Genomic DNA, 19,675 nt, shown 5'->3' with positions numbered 1-19,675 from the left:
TCTGAATCCATGTCGGACTGCAATAAAGATTATTATTATAACCGTAAAACAACAGAACCACAGAACTCATAAGAACCTCAATAAGTAATATTGGTAATTGCATTAAAACATCAAGCAGAGGTTATAATAGCTGGTCGTATGTGCAAGAATCAAGAAACACCTGGATAAACAGGTACGTTTAACAGGCACACATCATATTTTTGGGCCCACATAGACTACTATGGTAAAGGCCATTTCTCCAGTGTTTTGGGGATGGATTTCCGAAGGTGTGGTACCACCAAAAGAGCCTCTGCTGACCTCAGTGTGCAGACAAATCTATATGAGAGAAGACCGTCTCCCAGGTAGCCTGGCCCCAAGTGGTTTAGGGCTTCATGAACAATAGCACCTTAAGCATGTGTCTGAAACTGTCTAAGCCATAGGGCTTGAATATGGAGACAGATAATTTCAATGCTAAGTGCCATAGGAACTGCAGCAGAAAATGCTGATCATAGGAACTGTCACTAACAGGGTCACTATTTTCTAACATCGCCTTTTACTGCTTTATTTGTAACCCGAGTAAGCTCGCTTTTTCACTATTTGCTCCATGAGAGAATCCTTACCTGCTCCTATGGGCAACAAGCATTAATATGTAAAGCAGCAGAAAATTTACTTTCCTGAGTACCTGCCTGTTTAAAGACTCAGTAAGGAGAAAACTTTTATGCTATCAAATATAAAAGAGGGCATTAGGGAAACTTTTGATAGGCTAATGCTACTTCTACCACAGCTTAAATGACAGTATAAGCACATTATGCATTATCGCCTACCATATCCCATAAAATTTGATTTAAATAAACAATGCAGAAACCACAGTCGGGATTTACCAGTATGTTTTTATTTGTGTGGGGTGAGGTATGTTGCCTGAGAGGAAGGAAAGAGGGAGGGGACAATTCACACTTTAAAACAGAAAGATGAAATCCTGCACACATTTACCTTTGAGTAAATCTCATTGAACACAATAGGATTTACTTCTCTGAAAACATACATTTTCAATCATAAATCCTTTTGGAAAATGGAATTGAAGAATCAGATCTACTGCATGCTTTTAGAAAATTTCCAAAAGGGAAAATAAATACTACGGGGATTTTTAAAGGTTTTAGAAATGCAGTTTCTTGCATTATTCTGACTCCTGTGGCTAGGGAGAGAATGCAGATTTACCACAATAATGTTGGTTTTTTTATTTCTACTGTTCAAACCATATTAATGAGAACATCATTTTGGAGAACTAATTATTTCTATTTGTCTTGTGTCACACTTTCTAATTCCCCTATATTAGCACAGCCAAAGCAAATTAATTGCTTTTTCAGCAGTTGAACCTTGTCCAAGAATGAGCTCACATTCTCTTTCAGTTTCCCAGTTCCTCGAAGTGCATTGTGTCAAAATTTTCTCTTGATACTGAACATAACCCAAAGAGTATCTGTTCAGATTCTGGTTGCTGCTCACTTGATGAAATTTATAAATTTAAGTGACCCACCAGGAAAGATAAAGTTCTTAGCTGCAAGATTATACATCAGAACAGTTAAAGTGAAATTAAAATTAAATGAATGAATCTCACTGAAGCAAAAAAAAGCAGTAATTAATGGTTCCCTTAATTGTCTTCATAAAATATTTGCATGGGTCTAATTTGCATAATTTGCATGTATTAATTAATCTTTCAAAGGAATTTTGTGCTGAGAGAAGCCAAAAATTCTCTTTGTTTTATTTAACATCTAATGAAATATTTATCTTCTTTAATGAACTTCTCATCTTCATTAAAATAAAAGTTGTGCAAGTTTGTATGTTTTAAATGTTTTTATAATTGAAGTGTTCAGAAAAATCTCTTTAGGCTCACAACATCCGAAAACACACACACGTTATTATATATTCTGAGTCACTTGGGCCGCAGGAACATTTTTAAAAATAAAGATGCAATCCTGCTTCTATTCAAATCAATGACAATGCTGCAAAGTAAAAATATTGTGCTAAATGTTTTCCCAAAATTTTCTTGCTCTATCAAATGTTACAAGTTCATTTTTCCTGAACTGTGGTCCCTCTTTAGGAATTAACTGAAATCAATACAATGATTTTTGTGAATATAGTTGCAAGACCTATCTTTTTATCTCCTGTAAAACATAACCAGAAGGGGAAAACAGAACGAACAGAATTGAAATACCAAATACAGAGGATAGCCAGCTACATGTATTCTAATAGAATAAACAGCTTTAAACATCATGATTGCAAGGATAGGTCATAATCAAGTGCAGTAAAAGCATTCATTTAAAGTAATGGTACCACCGTCTTGTATGGAGGAGAATTCAAAAGATGAGCCCATGCTGAATATTAAAGCTGTAGTGTTAAAATCAGAATAGGAGAGCATTAGGAGATGAAATGTGATGAAGTGCTTTGCAGAAAGCAATTTCTATAAAAGTTATGGATCTAAAAGGACAGTGATTAGTCTTTCAGAGGCAAAGGTTAAGGCTATTACTTGAGAAGGGGGCCACCTATATCCCAAGGTAATGTATCAAGTAGTTAATATTGTAGCGGATAGTAATGGAGGAAAGCAAAGAGATGGTTACAATGCAAAATTGCTGCTATACAAAATTTAACATAGTGCATAATAAGATTTATGAACTGGAGATTCATTTTTCAAGGATAAGTACAACGCTGTAAGAATAATAAACCCATACTTGAACTATGCAAACAGTTGTAGGTTTGGAGGACAATGAAAACAAGTTGCTTCAATAGAGGTGCGCAACAAGATTTGTGCCCCATATGGAAATGCCTCCCACACGTTGACTGGTTAAAATTCTTGCTCGGAGAGTTCGAAAACTCAGAAATTAGTAGAGCGGCATGTTAAAAACAGATGGCAGACCCGTCTTGTTGTTGAACAAATATGGCACAGAAGCAGGCTCTCTGTAAGAACACCTTTGAGAGAGTGGCACTTGTAAATAGAAAGAGATTTTAAATTGTCCCTAGGAACAAATAATTCGCTTTAGAAAGAGCTTTTCCTTTACCTATTATGCATGCTCTTGTCTGTATATGAAGCAGAGAATTATATAGACTATCTACACAGAAATTTTCTAATACAAGTAAGTGGAGTCGTTAAATGAAGATAGGGACAGTAAAGCACAAATAGCTGCAGGTATTGTAAAAGAACGGAACTACCACAAACTAAAAAGCATCTCTCTTATTTATCTATCACATTTTTCTCCTCTAACCCTTGCACCCACTAATCTCAATATTTGCCACAGGGCCAGGCCCACTGCACACATTAAAAATGCAGGCGTACAGATAAAAGTGTAACATGCCAATCAAGCAAACATAAGAAGCAAGGAAAATACATTACAGTTGAGATTGTTATTAGTACAGATGAAAGTTAATGGTGGGCCCCAGCTCCTCAGAGGCTGGAGACTAATATTCAGTGGACATCTTTTCAGTGTTTTGCAAGAGTTAAAGGGAGCAGCCCAGTGCACAGGAACCTGATGTAAAGCAAATTGGTGTCAGTTAAAAGGTAAAGGTACCCCTGCCCGTACGGGCCAGTCGTGTCCGACTCTAGGGTTGTACGCCCATCTCACTTAAGAGGCCGGGGGCCAGCGCTGTCCGGAGACACTTCCAGGTCACGTGGCCAGCGTGACGAAGCTGCTCTGGCAAGCCGGCACCAGCGCAGCACACGGAAACGCCGTTTACCTTCCCACTATAAAGCGGTACCTATTTATCTACTTGCACTTAGGGGTGCTTTCGAACTGCTAGGTGGGCAAGAGCTGGGACCGAAAGACGGGAGCTCACCCCGCCGCGGGGATTCGAACCGCCAACCATGCGATCGGCAAGCCCTAGGCACTGAGGTTTTACCCACAGCGCCACCTGCGTCCCTCAGTCAGTTAAACTAGCATAAACTTATACCAGATCCAAATCCCATTTAGGAAGCAGCAGCTGCCTAAACCTAAGCCTAAGCAACCCCAGAAGCTCAACAACGATGGGTAATCCCCCCCAAAAAAGCTCAACAACTCTGGGCCAATTTGAGTCCTCCAAAATAGGGGGCATCTTATACAGTGGTACCTCGGGTTACAGAGGCTTCAGGTTAGAGACTCCGCTAACCCAGAAATAGTACCTCGGGTTAAGAACTTTGCTTCAGGATGGGAACAGAAATTGTGCTTTGGCGGCACGGCAGCGGGAGGCCCCATTAACTAAAGTGGTGCTTCAGGTTAAGAAGTTTCAGGTTAAGAACGGACCTCCAGAAGTTCTTAACCCGAGGTACCACTGTACATGGGGGTGTCTTATACATGGAAAAGTACGGCCTGGTTTAGCAAAGCTGAGCCGCAAGCCAGTTGGCTGAGCTGAAGCTCTGCTGCATCCTAAGCTACTCATCCCAGCAGGTCTTGCCATCAGATTGCCTGCCACCTAAGTCTGAATTGTTAAACCTGCGATCCTATCAATACACTTACTTGGGAATAGATACCATTGAACTCAGTGGGACTTACCGTATTTTTCTGTGTATAACACGCCCCTGTGTATAAGACACCCCCTATTAATGAATGTTAGAAGGATGTTGGAATGAAGTTATGTGGTTTTAGCAGAAATGGTATAAAGGTTTAGGAAAAAACAGACTGTTAAATTGTGAAAGGAGGGAAAGTAGAGTTACATTATATTAAGATAAATTACAGGACAAAAATTGGAAAAGATGGAAAGGATTTGCTGAAATAGTTATCCGAACTAGTATACAAAAAAAGGGAGGTGTGAGGAGGTCAAGGAAACAAGCAAATGAAAGATAAGTTATGGGAAGGTTTGATGTGTTTTTTAATTGTCTCTATTTTTCTGTTCTTTTTTTTTCTTTTTCCCCCCTTCTTTTTCCTTATTGTGATGTGCTGTTTTGTTTTTGTTTAATATGGTGTTTTTACTTTTTCTTTTGTAACTTTTAAAACTTTAACAAATATTATTTTCAAAAAATAAAATAAAATAAATAAGACAGCCCCTATTTTGGGGGGTTCAAAATTAAGAAAATGGGGGGAGATAACTCCCGTGTATAAGACTACCCCTCCTTTTTTAACATTATTTTTTAGTAAAACAAACAAACAACCTAGTCTTATACACGGAAAAGTAGGGTACTTCTGAGGAAATGAATAGATTGCACTGTATAAACAGTTTTCAATGGCAAGAACTCCTTGAAAACTACCGTAAAATAGGTCTTAAAATGGAAATACCCTAGAGGACAATCCTATGCTCTGTATGCTTCACACTTATTAGATGTATAACATTATTATTGCAGTTACACTCCCTAAAAATGGACACTTGCCATAGAAGCAATATCTTGTCAAGCAAAAGGAGGAGGCACCAAAGGAATTGCTATAGCAGACTGCATTCTTGAATTTTTGTTGTTGTTTATAGTAATCCCGAAATTCTTTAAATCACTCATCATAGAATTTCTGTTTACTTACATCATCAAAGAAGTGATTCTGTCTTTATTGACGTGTCAGATGTGCTAGGTACTCAGGGCTAGCATACAATACCAGGCTTAGTTTAGTTTTTAAAGCATTTTCTCTGCCTGTCGTTTAATCATTGGTATTTCACCTTCAGATTCTAACTGTTGGCTAGCCTGGTCATATTATGGCCCAGCTAAGCTGCAACTAAAGGAAAGAACACATTAAAAGCTACACTGAAGACAATTTATTGCCTAATGCATTTAAAGTAGTTTCAAAGAGAAACCAAAACTGTTTCCCACAACATCATTATTTTGACTAAATCAGAGCTGCCCACAGGAAGAATTGAAATATTCTAAACATGTTAGGCAATAAATTGTCTTATGTGCACCACTGAGGTCTCTTCCCCCCCTTGCTTTCTTTTTTCTTTTTAATGTTTGCATTTATAAACAAATTGGGCCATTGCCATGCATCTTTTTTGCATCATTGTAAGCTAGTCCTGGGTTCAGCTATCAGTGCAATACTAGCCCAGTTATAGTTAAATGATATTGAAGGAGCAATCATTTGGCCACAGGGATGAGCGAGTTTGTATCCAGCAGATCAGCCTGGAGGTTCTTGCTACAGCTGGGCTATGTCACTTTAACTCCTCCATACATGCCCCAGCTGGAAATATGTTGGTTTATCTCCCCCATCCCATCTCAGAAAGGACCAAGCTGGCTAAGCCAAGCCCAGCAGATTTTAAGTCCTGAAAAGAAACATTTGGCGGGGGGGAGAGGCGGGGGGGGGGGGGCGCTCAGGACCAGAGGAGAGGAGTCTTAGGCTTGATCCTAAGTCATTCAGCTCAGTCACATGACTTGGAAACCCAGCATAAATTTAAAAGGGTACTGTAGATTTCGGTGTAAAAGATGACTTTTTAACCCTGGAAAAGAGGTTAAAATGTTGGGGGTCGTCTTATATGCCAGGTGTGGCTGCAGTGGGCGGCAGGCTCCACGCCGGGAGGAAGCTGCCCAGCGATGCTAAGCCAGCTTTGCTGGGCGGCTTCCTCCTGGCGCGGAGTGGAGCCCACTGCCCAGCCAAGCTGCCGAAGCGTATAAGGTCAAAGGTAAAGGGACCCCTGACCATTAGGTCCAGTTGTGACCGACTCTGGGGTTGTGGCACTCATCTCGCTTTATTGGCCGAGGGAACCTGCGTACAGCTTCCGGGTCACATGGCCAGCATGACTAAGCCGCTTCTGGCGAACCAGAGCAGTGCACGGAAATGCCGTTTACCTTCCCGCCAGAGCGGTACCTATTTATCTACTTGTACTTTGAGATGCTTTCGAACTGCTAGGTTGGCAGGAGCAGGGACTGAGCAACGGGAGCTCACCCCATCGTGGGGATTCGAACCGCCAACCTTCTGTTCAGCAAGTCCTAGGCTCTGTGGTTTAACCCACAGCGCCACCCGGGTCCCCGAAACGTATAAGACCCCCCAAATTGGTGCTGCCAATTTGGGGGTTCGTCTTATACGCCCAGTCACCTAATACACCGGAATCTACGGTAATAACTCAAACACTTTTAAAGTCCTCCCAGGCATAGAGAGGCTCAGCCAGCAGTAGCCCTGTAGCTGAACGGAGTTTGGATCTGGTGCAACTTTACACTGGCTTCATCTAGACCAGCTTGCTTAACATCAACACACTCACCAAAGACCATGGCAACTTCTTCATCTCTCAAAACATCAGCTCATTCCTAGTAATACAGCTCTTGTGGTTTCTGATAAGCTTGGCCTTATTTTCCATTATTCTTTTGGTTAATCACCAGTACCTGAGTGTCATTTTCTAAGGATGGCAAATTGCCACGACTAAAATGTATGTTGCAGAATTCAGGTTGCCATTTCATAACATTATCATACAGCATATCTCTCTCTCTCTCTCTCTCTCTCTCTCTCTCTCTCTCTCTCTCTCTTTTAAGATTTAAGATCACCAACAAACACCCACCAACAAAACATCAAATCTTATTACATATATCATACAGCATCTCTAAATAAGCATCACGGCAGTTAATAACAGCACTCATTCCCTTGCTACGGCAATGAAGGATAAAAATCACATGCTCATCTGTGAGAGCAAAACCTATCCTCCATTCTGAGACACTGGGTAGCCTGGCTCTCACTGACAGGGATACAGTTTGTTCAGCATTTTTTTCTGTTATGTTCTTGCCATCCTAGAATCATAGAATCATAGAGTTGGAAGAGACCACAAGGGCCATCGAGTCCAACCCCCTGCCAAGCAGGAAACACCATCAGATATTATATCGGAACTAGTATAGAAAAACATCCATAGCATAATAGCATAGGTTGTGATGGAAGGTATCATATAAGGTATCATATAAGGGATAGCAAAACTGGCCTTGGAATATGAGACACCTGAGGTTTTGACTTCTTTATTTCCCTTATTATAAACAATCAGTGGGAAAACACAAACAAACAACAACAAAATAACTCTCTGCATTAAGAGAGGTGTGCTTTTCATTCCTTTGCACTAGAAACAACAGTGTGCAACAAGTCTTTTCCAGGATTCATACTTAATTTTTGTTTTTATTGTATTCAGCAATACTGTTGTCTTTTGGCTGCTCTATAGATATGACATTGGAGTCATTGTAGATATTACAGTTCTGGCTTCTTCTGGGCACATGGCATATACAATGCAATTCGTATTGCTATGGACACTTTCCTGGAAGTAAGCTCCAGAGAACACACTGGACTTTTCATCTGAGTAAATGTTTTGATTATTTATGTAAGGTAATTTGTTGTCTTCAACCAAGGGTCCCAGGGCAGCACAAAATAAACATTAAAATCAAAATAAATAGTAAAAGTTTAGAAGAAAATATCCAAACAACATCATAAAACCAATAACGCTGTAAATTGGGTGAACTCTTAGCAGACTAAGAGTGACAAGTGAAGCAAGATAGGGAACAGTGGTAGTTACTTTCTTATGCCCATTTCCAAATTCCTACACTATCCTGAAGTTGGTTACAGCTATATATTCTCTTTAGAGGAAAAATTGGTGACATGAAGCACGTAGCCTCCTTACCCTAGGATTCTTCAAATGACAAGAAAGGGATGTTCCTCACAGTGAGAGAAGTCATACCTTTGTTGGCTCTGTGTGTGTGTGTGTGTGTGTGTGTGTGTGTAATAGCAGTTGATGCAAAATGATGGAACTTTTTTCAGAATCTTTGCCTATGTACTGTACAGTCCTCCCAGATCTAGGCCTTATTGTTATCAGTCTGAAGGCTGAGGGAAGGAGGAATGTATCATCACTATATCAACAATGGGGGGGGGGTCATTCCCCCTTCCACTACCCTTACCATTTGAAGTGAATGCATTATTTTTCTAAACTATTTGCTTATGCGCATATGTATATAAATGCATAAAGCAAATGGTTTGGAAAATACGTAAATGGAAAGCTCCCTTGCAGTTCAAAGCAGGGAGGACAAGACTCTCAAGAGTGTGTGCCATCAGGCAGACATTTTCCAATCTCATTTCCCCCCTTCCTCATAAGGTCCTTCAGACTACAAGAGAGGAAAGCCTTCGCTGTTCAAAGTACTGACAGGGAAATTGGCAATGTAACGCAGATAGACAACATATGCATTTGCATGTGTGTTGGAGATGCATCTGTTTTACCTCATTGCAAACTGGATGAGAAGGGGGAGAGAGAGATGTGCAATTGTAGCTAATAAATGGCAAGCCCAGTCATGACATAAGTTAATTCCATTCATGTTACAAGCTCTAGTGACGGACATTAAAAGCATTGCAGATAGTAACCATGGTCGCAAGCCATCACTTTATTGTGGGAAGAATGCTTCACGTTACTGTATCCCATTGTAAAATCTAATCGGAGATGCACTGTGTTGCTATTAGCTATGTATCCTTATGGTCTGCTCTACATCAGTTTCCATAGTTGTTCTAAAAGGTGCAATGGAATCGTCTTAAAGTTTCTATGTCAAGTTTGGCAGATTTATGTTTCTGCACGTATTTCTTGCTCTCTGGCGTCAAACGAGGCAGAAAAAGTCTAAAAGATATTCTCTCCACTATATACAGCTACGAATACTTACTCCCTGAGATCTACATAGGAGTTTGTGTTTCCTTTAGGTCTCTAATTTCAGAGGGCTGGATCCAGGTAATGGGTCCTGCTAGCAGAAGTCCACACAAGGACTTCCACTGGAGCAACTGAGGTTATCTCCCTCTCTGCTCCCACTTGGAAAAAGTTATCACATTCACCTAAGAAACAACTTTGTTCTCACTATTTCTTTGCACAAAGCCATAATTGTCACCTTTCTGCTGTCAACAAATTCATTTCTTGCCATCACAATATCTTTTGAATCAACATTCATTCAGCAATACCAGAATGGTCTTTTGCCACTTCTGCCCAACGAATGCAGTTTGCACGTTGGGAACTATATGTATTTTAACTGGGAACATGACTACTACCAATTCCAAATGAACCCACTTCTTGCGGAATTTCTGTACAATTAGTCAACTGATGGAAGCAAAGCAAATTGAACCCAGTAAGAGATAAAAGGATCACAAGCCGATTATAATTAGCAATGACTTCCTAGTCTAGTATGTCTGACTCCGACATTTGTTTATTTTTTCCCTTGTTTTCCTCTTTTCCCACCCCTCCTGCTTCTTCTCCTAATAGAAGTGACCGGAATGCAGTGCTTTAGAAATTCAGGTTCAGTGATTGTAAGTAACTAGTTCTTTTGTTTCTCATTTTCCGGGAAGTGCTGTTGTTCTGTTGAAACAGATAAAAACAAGTGATAGCCAAGTTCACCAGGCAGCAGAAAAATTCTCTTTTTAATATATTGTCACATCTTCAAAACCATTGTCACCCATGGTCCAAGAACCTGTTTAAAAATATGAAGAACGTATTTGTGACCCAGCCTAACACTGGGAAGAGGACAGTTGCACAGTTCATGGGGAAGTTTTTTAAATTAGCACTGGAGCTGGAAATACAGCTGTGTGGACCATGCCTGGTGTTTTTTGTGAACTCTGACAAGGCAAGGTATGAGTTATCACCAGGAGTATTCAGCACAGTATCTTCAGCAAGATTCCAGCATATTCTGCTTTACAAAATATTAAGGCCATTGGATTCATTTAGCACCCCTATCTGAAGATTTATTTTTTCAGCTTAATTACATGAGGCCTGTTGTTCACATACAGATTTGTGGCCAGAGATCTACAGTGTGTTTATTTTGTCTGGTCTCCCAATCCTTACCTAGCCCCTCACTAGGTAGGGGATAAACTAGGCTCGGTCCCTGGTATTTCTAGCTAATAATTTTGTAGGGTTGGAAAAATACCTTCTCTGACTCCCAGGAAGTGACCAACACCTGGAGGAGACAGCGCTAGATGAAACAATAATCTGACTCAGTATGAAACAACCTTATATGTACCAGCTAGGACTTCAAACTGCCATAACAAAGGATTGGCATGTACAGGATTGTCAAGCAAAAATTGTTGAAGACAATGTTTAGAAATTCCACAGTTATAATCTCTTCCATTTCAAAATTTCTGAATATGTATCAACTTCACTTTAAACACGTCCCCAAAGGATTCGTTGTGTAACAGCATTTACATCTTAAACAAGATATATGAGGGCAAGTTTTTTGTGTGTGTGTTTTTAAAACACCCTAATAAGCTACTTCCTAGTGTGTGTTTTGGATAAGGGTTACAGTTTGTCTAAGATCCCTTCCATCTGTTGGATTTTCCAGTTCTGCTTTATCAAACATTGCATGAATCATCCCCCATTTGTTTGTCTTTGTCTCCTTTTTATTGTTCTTGTTCCTTTCCCTTCAATTATTAAAACACCATGTTGAATGGAAGGTTAGGATTACACTGCGATTCACACTTGCCCTATCTTATTAAAACAAATAAACCCAGCAGTTATATAATTTAAAACTGCTTGAGCTGTGGATCAGAGATGCTTTTATCAACATTGGGATGAAGGGGTTGTGTGCGTTTGGGCACAGCTGTTCTTTGAAAAATGGCAAACCTCATTAGATTACAGGTGCCTACAAAAAAAAAAATCTGAGGAAACAAAATAGCTGCCATTTTTCAATAAGAGTTTCTTCCTAACAGGAAATGCACATTGATTACATCCTTTAACGTACGTGAGCAGGTTTGTTTTTATTCAGAGAAAAAACATTCCATTTTATTTGATGTATATTTCATCAGCCCAGTGAAGCTAAGGAGACCTATCTGCATGGAAACATACAGGCTTCCCTTGATGCAAGGTGCTTTGCAAGGATGCTTTGCAGAGTTACACATGTAAAGAGTTGCTGTACATTCATCCACTAACTGCAGGCACATCAGCGCATGAGGATGAGGAGCAAGGTTCTGAAGTTAGGTCCCTCCTGCTCCTCCTCCACATCAATTTTCTATGCTAAAAAGCTGACAAAGGCCATTCTTTTGATATATCCAGTGGAAGTCCTAGCTGCAATAGACTAGCAACTGAACAAAACCAGGGCTGGCTACCTGGTGCACAGGTTGTCAAGCTTTAGGGCTAAGACCCAAGGCTTTTTTAATTGCCCCAATTTTGGGCAGCAGGTGGCGCTGTGGGTTAAAGCCTCAGCGCCTAGGACTTGCCGATCGAAAGGTCGGCGGTTCGAATCCCTGCGGCGGGGTGCGCTCCCGCTGCTCGGTCCCAGTGCCGGCCAACCTAGCAGTTCGAAAGCACCTCCGGGTGCAAGTAGATAAATAGGGACCGCTTACCAGCGGGAAGGTAAACGGCGTTTCCGTGTGCGGTTCTGGCTCGCCAGAGCAGCGATGTCACGCTGGCCACGTGACCCGGACGTGTCTCCGGACAGTGCTGGCCCCTGGCCTCTTGAGTGAGATGGGCGCACAACCCCAGAGTCTGTCAAGACTGGCCCGTACGGGCAGGGGTACCTTTACCTTTACCTTTTATATTGATTTTAGCAACTATTTATTTATTTTATGCTGCTCTGTGGTTCTTGGCTTGGGATTATTTGTTTTATTCTTTCATTTCTATTTTGACACCACTTTGAAAAGTCACATTTAAAGGAGGCGTAACATTACTTTTTAAAATGGAATAGCAAAGTAAATAGAGCTACGGGGACATTTCATTGATCCTGAAATATGCAAGCTCCCCCTAACATGTTCCTATCCACCCAGATCAGTCCCTCGCACACGACGCTTGCACTGTTTACCTGGCAATGGTGAAATGCCACTGGTGGATTGCTACTGTTGTCACACAGAAAGGGAAAATTATGCTCCCAGCAGCAGAGCAAATGAACGATGATGGGAGGCTGAGAAAAGCAAAGGATTTGAGCTCTTAATCATTAATGTGGCTGATTTGTGGCAGATGGGACATATTTTATAGCACACCATTCAAATAAATTAATCAGGACATATTTATATTATGAAGGAGTCTTAACATAGGCTGGAATCAAAACCTTCACGTAAAGCTGCTTTATTATTATTATTATTATTATTATTATTATTATTATTATTTTCTTAAGTTTACAAAAATATGTGCAGTCTCTTTTTTCATTTCTACCTACAGCTTTTTAAAAGTGAGTTCAGACATGCTGCCATTGCAAATGCTTTTAATGTTATGATTCACAGATAAACGGGTTGACAGTGATATTTACCCGCAGTGTCAGGCCTGAGCAACTTGTGACGAGATGCAGCTCACCAACCAAACATGCACCGTGGTCTGCTAGCTGCTTGACAGTTCACCCATTTATATGTAGTCTCAGGCAAATAACCCAAACAGCAAGTTTTTCAGTCCTCTCTAGTGGCTGACTTCGCATTGCTGGTGGACTATCTTGAACCGTCACAGGTTGAGCAGGCCTGATCTATGCTCATTATATTATGTAGCAAGCATATGCCTTTTTTTGGAAGGGAAGGGAAACCAGTCCTACATAAATATTGGCAAACACCGTCTTTCAGAATGTGCCCTGCTGTTTCCCCCTCTTTGACATTCATGGTGGAAAAGGCCTCGCGTAGCAGGCTTTGAAAAATATACTCACTCTTCCTGCAGATTTAGAAGCTTCTGTCCTGACAAAAGATACAAACAGTTCCTTGAGACCCAGTACAGATAAATAAAACATAATGGACTGAATGTAGACTACCTTTAACCCGTAGGTACAGGAATAACAGCCAATGCCTGTTCTAGATAACCAAAATTCTGATAAATACTATACAGTCTCCAACAGTTGTTTCTGGGCAGCAGTAAAGAACGGCTTTGTTCTATTCTATTCACGCAGGAGAATTATATCTTCTAAAGCAAAAGCTGGTCCAGAAAGCCTTTATTTTCAGCTTCATATTTTAAACAAACAATGTAACCCCTCCAGTTTTAATACTTCCCAGACTAGCTTTGATAGGTTTATGGATTTCCCCCCACTCAAATCCTTGAAAATATTTTTGCCCCTTTATTTGGGGAAGCATAGTGTTTATCTAAAAGCTTTGCAGCATCAGTTTTCAGTTTTAGATCCCTTCTCAGAAGGAACAAATGAAGGCAACAGGGCTTGTCAAAATGTGAGCCGAAGAAGCAGCCAGGGTGGTAGACCACTGCTGGAGAGCTGAGAGGAGCTTTCAGATGGTTGAGGGTGGCAGTAATACATGAAGGAGCAAAATGGATGGAGGGTCTGTTTCTCTGAAAGTGGGTGAGGAAAAGGAGTGAGAAGGACAGACAAGAAATCCAGTCTGTGACAATGTCAATAAGGAAGCATTGCTAAGACAAGCCAGCTGCAGTAAGGAAAAAGGATGCATTGAAAATATAGGCGAGGAGGCGTTGTAACTTCTGTTTGCTTGGATTCCTCCCTCCCACAAGCTGAATGAAATGAAATCTGTTTTTTAAAAAATACTTCAAAAGCCTTACATCTTGGAGTGCTTTTTAAAATTAAAGCACCAGCAGTATCTGGCAGGGGAGAAATGCACAACTTTTTGACTAAAACCTCTCCCTATTCTGAGATTATGAATTTTCAGTCTAATAGTTTTGTTAACGTGAAACGGATCCATCAGCAGTTACAGATGCGGATTGGTGCATCGAGCCGCAACCTCAGACTCCTGAATGTATCACTAAGAGCACTTTCTGATCAAACATAAGTCAGTATTACACCAATCAGCTGTTTAGCAGGGATGGGGAAAGAGGACTCAACCCATCCTTACACAGCTCTTTCTCTACAATTTATTGGTGGGATTACGGCTTTGATTACTGAGATTCTTACCACAACATTAATTTGCGTATGCCATTTCTCATCCAGTTAGGGTTATGTATATGCATAATGGAATAGGTAAAAATGGATGATCTTTTATTTTTTAAAATGATTCCCCCCCCCCCCCCGTTCAATCAGATTTTTTATATGTTTTCTGTATATCCCTGGGATGATCATTTATTGCATGGCACCTACCTGGGTGTTGTTGTATCTTCCTTTTTTTGTACGTGCTTTTTAACAAGCACAGTTCTGTAATTGATATTTATGAATAGGCAGGCCCCTTCTTTTGACATACATACAGAGAAAACTATGAAATCAGCTATGTACCATATAAAATTTGCTAAAATTAATAAAAAAGTTATTCTATAGATTGAGAAACCTGTGCCCTCCTAGGTAGATTTGATGCTACAGTGGTAAGTTAAGATGTAGAAATATGCATAACTGGCTAGGAAATATATCAAATACCCACAAGAAACATGTTTTAAATCTGTCATTTAAGCCTGTTTTGGGGTGGCTTAAATCACATTGATTTAAATCAGTCCATCCTGGTTTGGAAGCAGAGTGTAAGTCCTTCAAAAGGGGGGGGGGGGGACTTTCTTGGTTTACTGTTACATTTATAGTCTGGTTTGTACACCAAAATAGACAATGTTGAAAAAGTGGCATATACGCAATGAAAACAGACTGGGTGCAAATCCAAGTCACCTAAATCCGATTCCATAACCTTATCTACCAGGAAATGGTTACTTTCTCTAGAGAAGACACAGAATTGGGGAGAGATACCAGCTCCTCTGCTTTTTGTCTTTTTCTGGCATAAAACTGCAACCCACAATGCAATTCTTTGTGCTTCTGAATCAGGTTAACTTTCCCCTAGGAGGGGGAAAAATGGGGGGGGGGCTGGGTTAAATGTTACAATGTTAGTGCTGATTTCATGCATGGTGGTCCTCTCATGTTCCATACTTCATAAATATCCCTTTTGTATTTGAAAGCCAAAGGTGGAGAAGAATATATACATATATTAATGACAATTAACATAGAGAGCAAAAATTCTAGAATCATGGAATCTATTAAATATTTTGTTCTTTCCTGATGTTCTGTATTCACATCTACAAGTGGACATGGGCATTTTGTTGTATGTACATTGAACAATACACCTAAAATCCAAATAATGACCATAAGCTAGCATCTCCATGGACAGGGAGTTGCAGGTACAAGAAAAACATCTTTCAACTCGGCAGTAGCACCCTGACAGTCTGCTTCATCCTTGGTTGTATCCAGTGATTCCACTCCTCTGAGTGGGCTACTAGCCTGATTATTAGGAATAACGCTCTGGCTGGTTCACTGTATTCACGACAGGGAAGAGTGTACTATTAGGTACCATCCCTGATTAGTAAGACTGGGTGGGACAGACCAGGCCAGCTCATCCTCCCTTTTCCTCACTTGTCACCCCGTCCTCATTGTCTTTTGTCCTTCAGAACTTCTCCTGCATCATGATCTGCATTTTTTGGTAAGAGCACGTAGGACCTATGAATAGTATTGCTCCTGCCATAGCAAAGTAATTTCCTTTAGCACAGTTAAATGTTAAACAAAATCCACAGGAGGCCCCGTAGTTTCTCCCAGTGTTATAATAGTTATATGAATGCAGCCTCTTTTACAACTTCAGTCACTTAGAAAGCGTTGTAGCAGTCAGACTGGAGAAGTTTTGAGGAGATATCGCCGGACTTGAAGTTGCTTAGCAGGAAATGTTATCAGCATTACAAGGTGAAATATGCTTTCAGAGAGCAATGTTCAAAGCACTTTCAAACTTTTTTTGTATTATTTATATTTTAGATGGAAGACTTTATTTGAAAACTACTGTCATGTACTGAACATATCCAGATGAAGACCTGTGTGCTACAGTTTAAAGAACTCTGCAGCGAGACATTTGCCAGTTTGCAAGTTCTGCAAAAACAAAGGTGCTTTTCAGGCAACTTGGCCACTTCATGTATCCGTGTGCAGAGGTTTTATAACTTTTCGAAAGGGCATCTTCCGTGGGTTTCCTGGGACTTCTCCCCGTGTTGCAGAGAATGTTTGTACAACTTATGTAGCACACTTCTTCAACAGCCAGCTAACAAGAAATTTGCCTATGGACACTTCCTTGTACAGAACAGCCAGAGTAGGACCTCGACTCTCCTCCGATTCTTTGAGCACATCAAACAAAACTTCCACAGTGCCCACTTTTAAAAGACTATTATGTAAACCAGCAAGACAGTATAGAAGCGAATCTTTCCAAAAGAGGCATAAGAAAATTCCGAAAAACATAAACTAGGAACAGACAAACAAAAGAGTTACACCAACACCACCCCCTTCGATTCTAGGACAGAGTATTGTTTCATTTAAAGACCTATTTCCCCAATATCCTTTTCAAAAGACCAACACATTACAAGAAGTCAAAACAATTTTATCTTGGGTGGAAAAAAAGAAGTACAGAATGTAAACAAAGTAATTTTTACTGTTTGCAATAGTCTCTCTAAGTAAAGATTAAAGATCTGTTATAATTTCTGATTCTAACCTGGCAGTAGTTTGGGAGGGGGAGTGACAAGATGTTGCTTCTTATTGAAACTGTTGGTCAAATGTACAGTTATATAATCACAAACCACACACAGAAGGTATTATGTATGCCGTAGAATACTAGATTTTAGGAAAACAACCATTTTAGATAATATGTTTTTGTCACCCTGTTGGTCCAAACGACACCTTTCTGATTTTAACGCATGCAGGCATGTAAATATTTGTCCTGAAGTCACAGTATTAACGAACGGGATCTGGGGGTGACAGCCACTTTTATTTGTATATTGGTCAGTGCTGTGAGGCAGCACTTTTAAGAGTAAATTGTGGCTCAAGAGCAAGTCAACCCGCCAGAAATATTTTTGTATGTTAATGTCATATTACGTCAAATTTGCTGGGGAGGGGGAAACCTCAGAGGCTAAACAGACACTTGATGTTATCAGTCCAATACCACGTAGAGCTAAGTGATAAAGTTGAAGTCTTTTGTCCTTCCTGCCTGCCTTGTCTTAAGCAAGGCTGGCTGTGTGTTATTTTTACTGTCTTTATAAATGCTATGATATCTGTTCTCCACCTTTGTGCTCATAACTGGAAGCAAGCTGTGACACAGTGCTTATTACATCCTAAATTATCTTCTTTACTCCAAGTTACCCCTTTAAAGACTGCTTTGTTGACTAACGGCCACCCTTTGCGCTCACATTCTTCCTCTTCAATGTTTATACGCATACGTTTTATATAAAAACGTAATCGGAACCACTGATGTGTAAAATGTCTCACCTGAAGTAATGCTGACTGTCAAAACAACACCACTGTCCAAATTTAAATAATTCTGGTTTTGGTGGTTTTTAAATTCTTATTTTGCCATGGTAATAGTGTTTCGGAATGGGTTTTCTGTGGCCTGTTTTTGGTCTCTCGTGATTTTACATCGAGAAATAAAACCATTTCACCCCATGGAATTAAAAGAGGCATTAGGGACCATTTTGTCATTCAAACATTGTTACAGGATACTTCACAATAGATATGTTAATAATAATAAAAAGACTACAGTGGTTCTCCCCCCCCCCCGAAGTGCAGTCTTTAAAGGGTTAACAGCTGTCATTAGATGGACTTTGTGGCAAACTGTTAAATTATTTATATGAGAGAAAAGAGGGGTGTTTTTTGTTAATTAAAAAAAAAATCTACAAATGAAATCTGTAGAATCTCTATCATTGCTCCTGCTCCTTGCAGAGTGTACCTGTAAGTAGGCTTAATCGTTCATAAAGTGTATACTTTCCAGACTCTTTGGGTATGCATCATCGTTTGGTTTGGTACCTACATAAAGGAAATGCTAAGGATAATGAGGAAAAGAAGTATATCTTACTAAAAACAAGTGTAAATATTACAGTTCGTTAAATGCTACCGTATGATGAATTTGGGTTCCTTTTCCCCCCTTTAGTTACACACAAAGGTTTTTCCTTTTGCCTAGATTATGAAGAAATGTTGTGTTCATGTTATTGTTTAAATGCTTTTTTGTAATCTTAAGAGATATTAATGTCTAGTTGTTCTATATTATAACCACCTTTGCGCTCTATGCAAGCCCTTGGAACAGAACATTCTCATCTTCATGTAGGACCTATGAAAATTGTCTATTTTTATCTATATATTTAAAGTTTTCTAAAAATGAGAAAAAAATTATTATGAATTTTGTTGTACAAAATCTGTACAAAAATCTGTTTTTACATCATAATGCAAGAATTGGAAAATTTTTCTATGGTAGCCTAGTTATTTGAGCCTGGTTTCAATGTGAGAACCACGTTTACTGGTATTGTATTTAATTTTTCTCTTTTTTCCCCTCCTCCTTTTCAACAATCTGCTAATAAAACTGTCTGAAATCTGCCTGTGACTTTATTTACAGTTCATCTTTATTAAATTTTGTGAAATGTGTAACATCAGACAAATATTTACTTTCTAATGGGAGGCATCTTAAAACAACATAAGTCAGCTCTTTGCAATGTGAGAACAATGCTGAATGATTTTATTTAACATGCAACCGCTTCTACCTCTAATATGAATTACTGTGGTGAAGAGGAAAAAAACACATCATAAAAGCACACTGTGTGGTTATTGTTTAACAAGCAGATTTTCCATATTTTGTTTCTTGCCAGCTAAGCAAACTGCCCCCATCTGCATGATTTATTTATGTACATTTCTCAGTTTATGAAGCTGTTATTTGTACCTTTTCCCCCTTTATATTGTGATATTCCCAGGATTCTTATTTTACAAAGCTTTGTGCTGAATAATGTAAAGTGCACACATTGATGGAACAAAACATGTTATTTCCATAACTACAAGAGTGTGGAAGATTTTTTTTTTTTTCTCTAACCCACTTTCTTGTTCCTCTCTCTCTCTCTGTCAAATACCCATCAAGTTCTGCAAAATACTTAGAAACTTTTAAAATCTTAATGCACTTCCTCACTTAAACTGAAAACATTTTAAACATTTAAAAAGACCTTA

At 39.6% G+C, this 19,675-nt stretch overlaps 1 protein-coding gene across 11 annotated transcripts in view; it reads left to right on the top strand.

The window, feature by feature from the left end:
• The window catches only part of DACH1 (dachshund family transcription factor 1), a 352,878-nt gene extending 333,821 nt beyond the window's left edge, over window positions 1-19,057 (top strand). For 8 of the 11 annotated variants that reach the window (XM_083737810.1, XM_083737811.1, XM_083737816.1 and 5 more), the window contains 2 exons: window positions 10,105-10,148; window positions 16,469-19,057. In XM_083737810.1, the coding sequence (XP_083593936.1) occupies window positions 10,105-10,148; window positions 16,469-16,486 (62 nt within the window). In that variant the 3' untranslated portion in view covers window positions 16,487-19,057. The remainder of the gene's footprint in view (window positions 1-10,104; window positions 10,149-16,468) is intronic. The other 3 variants (XM_083737813.1, XM_083737815.1, XM_083737820.1) reach the window with 1 other exon arrangement.
• The last annotated feature ends 618 nt before the right edge of the window (window positions 19,058-19,675 follow it).

Source organism: Podarcis gaigeae (assembly GCF_964106915.1).
Source record: "Podarcis gaigeae genome assembly, chromosome: 4".
NCBI lineage: Eukaryota > Metazoa > Chordata > Lepidosauria > Squamata > Lacertidae > Podarcis > Podarcis gaigeae.
This window is presented reverse-complemented; position numbering and strand designations above follow the sequence as displayed.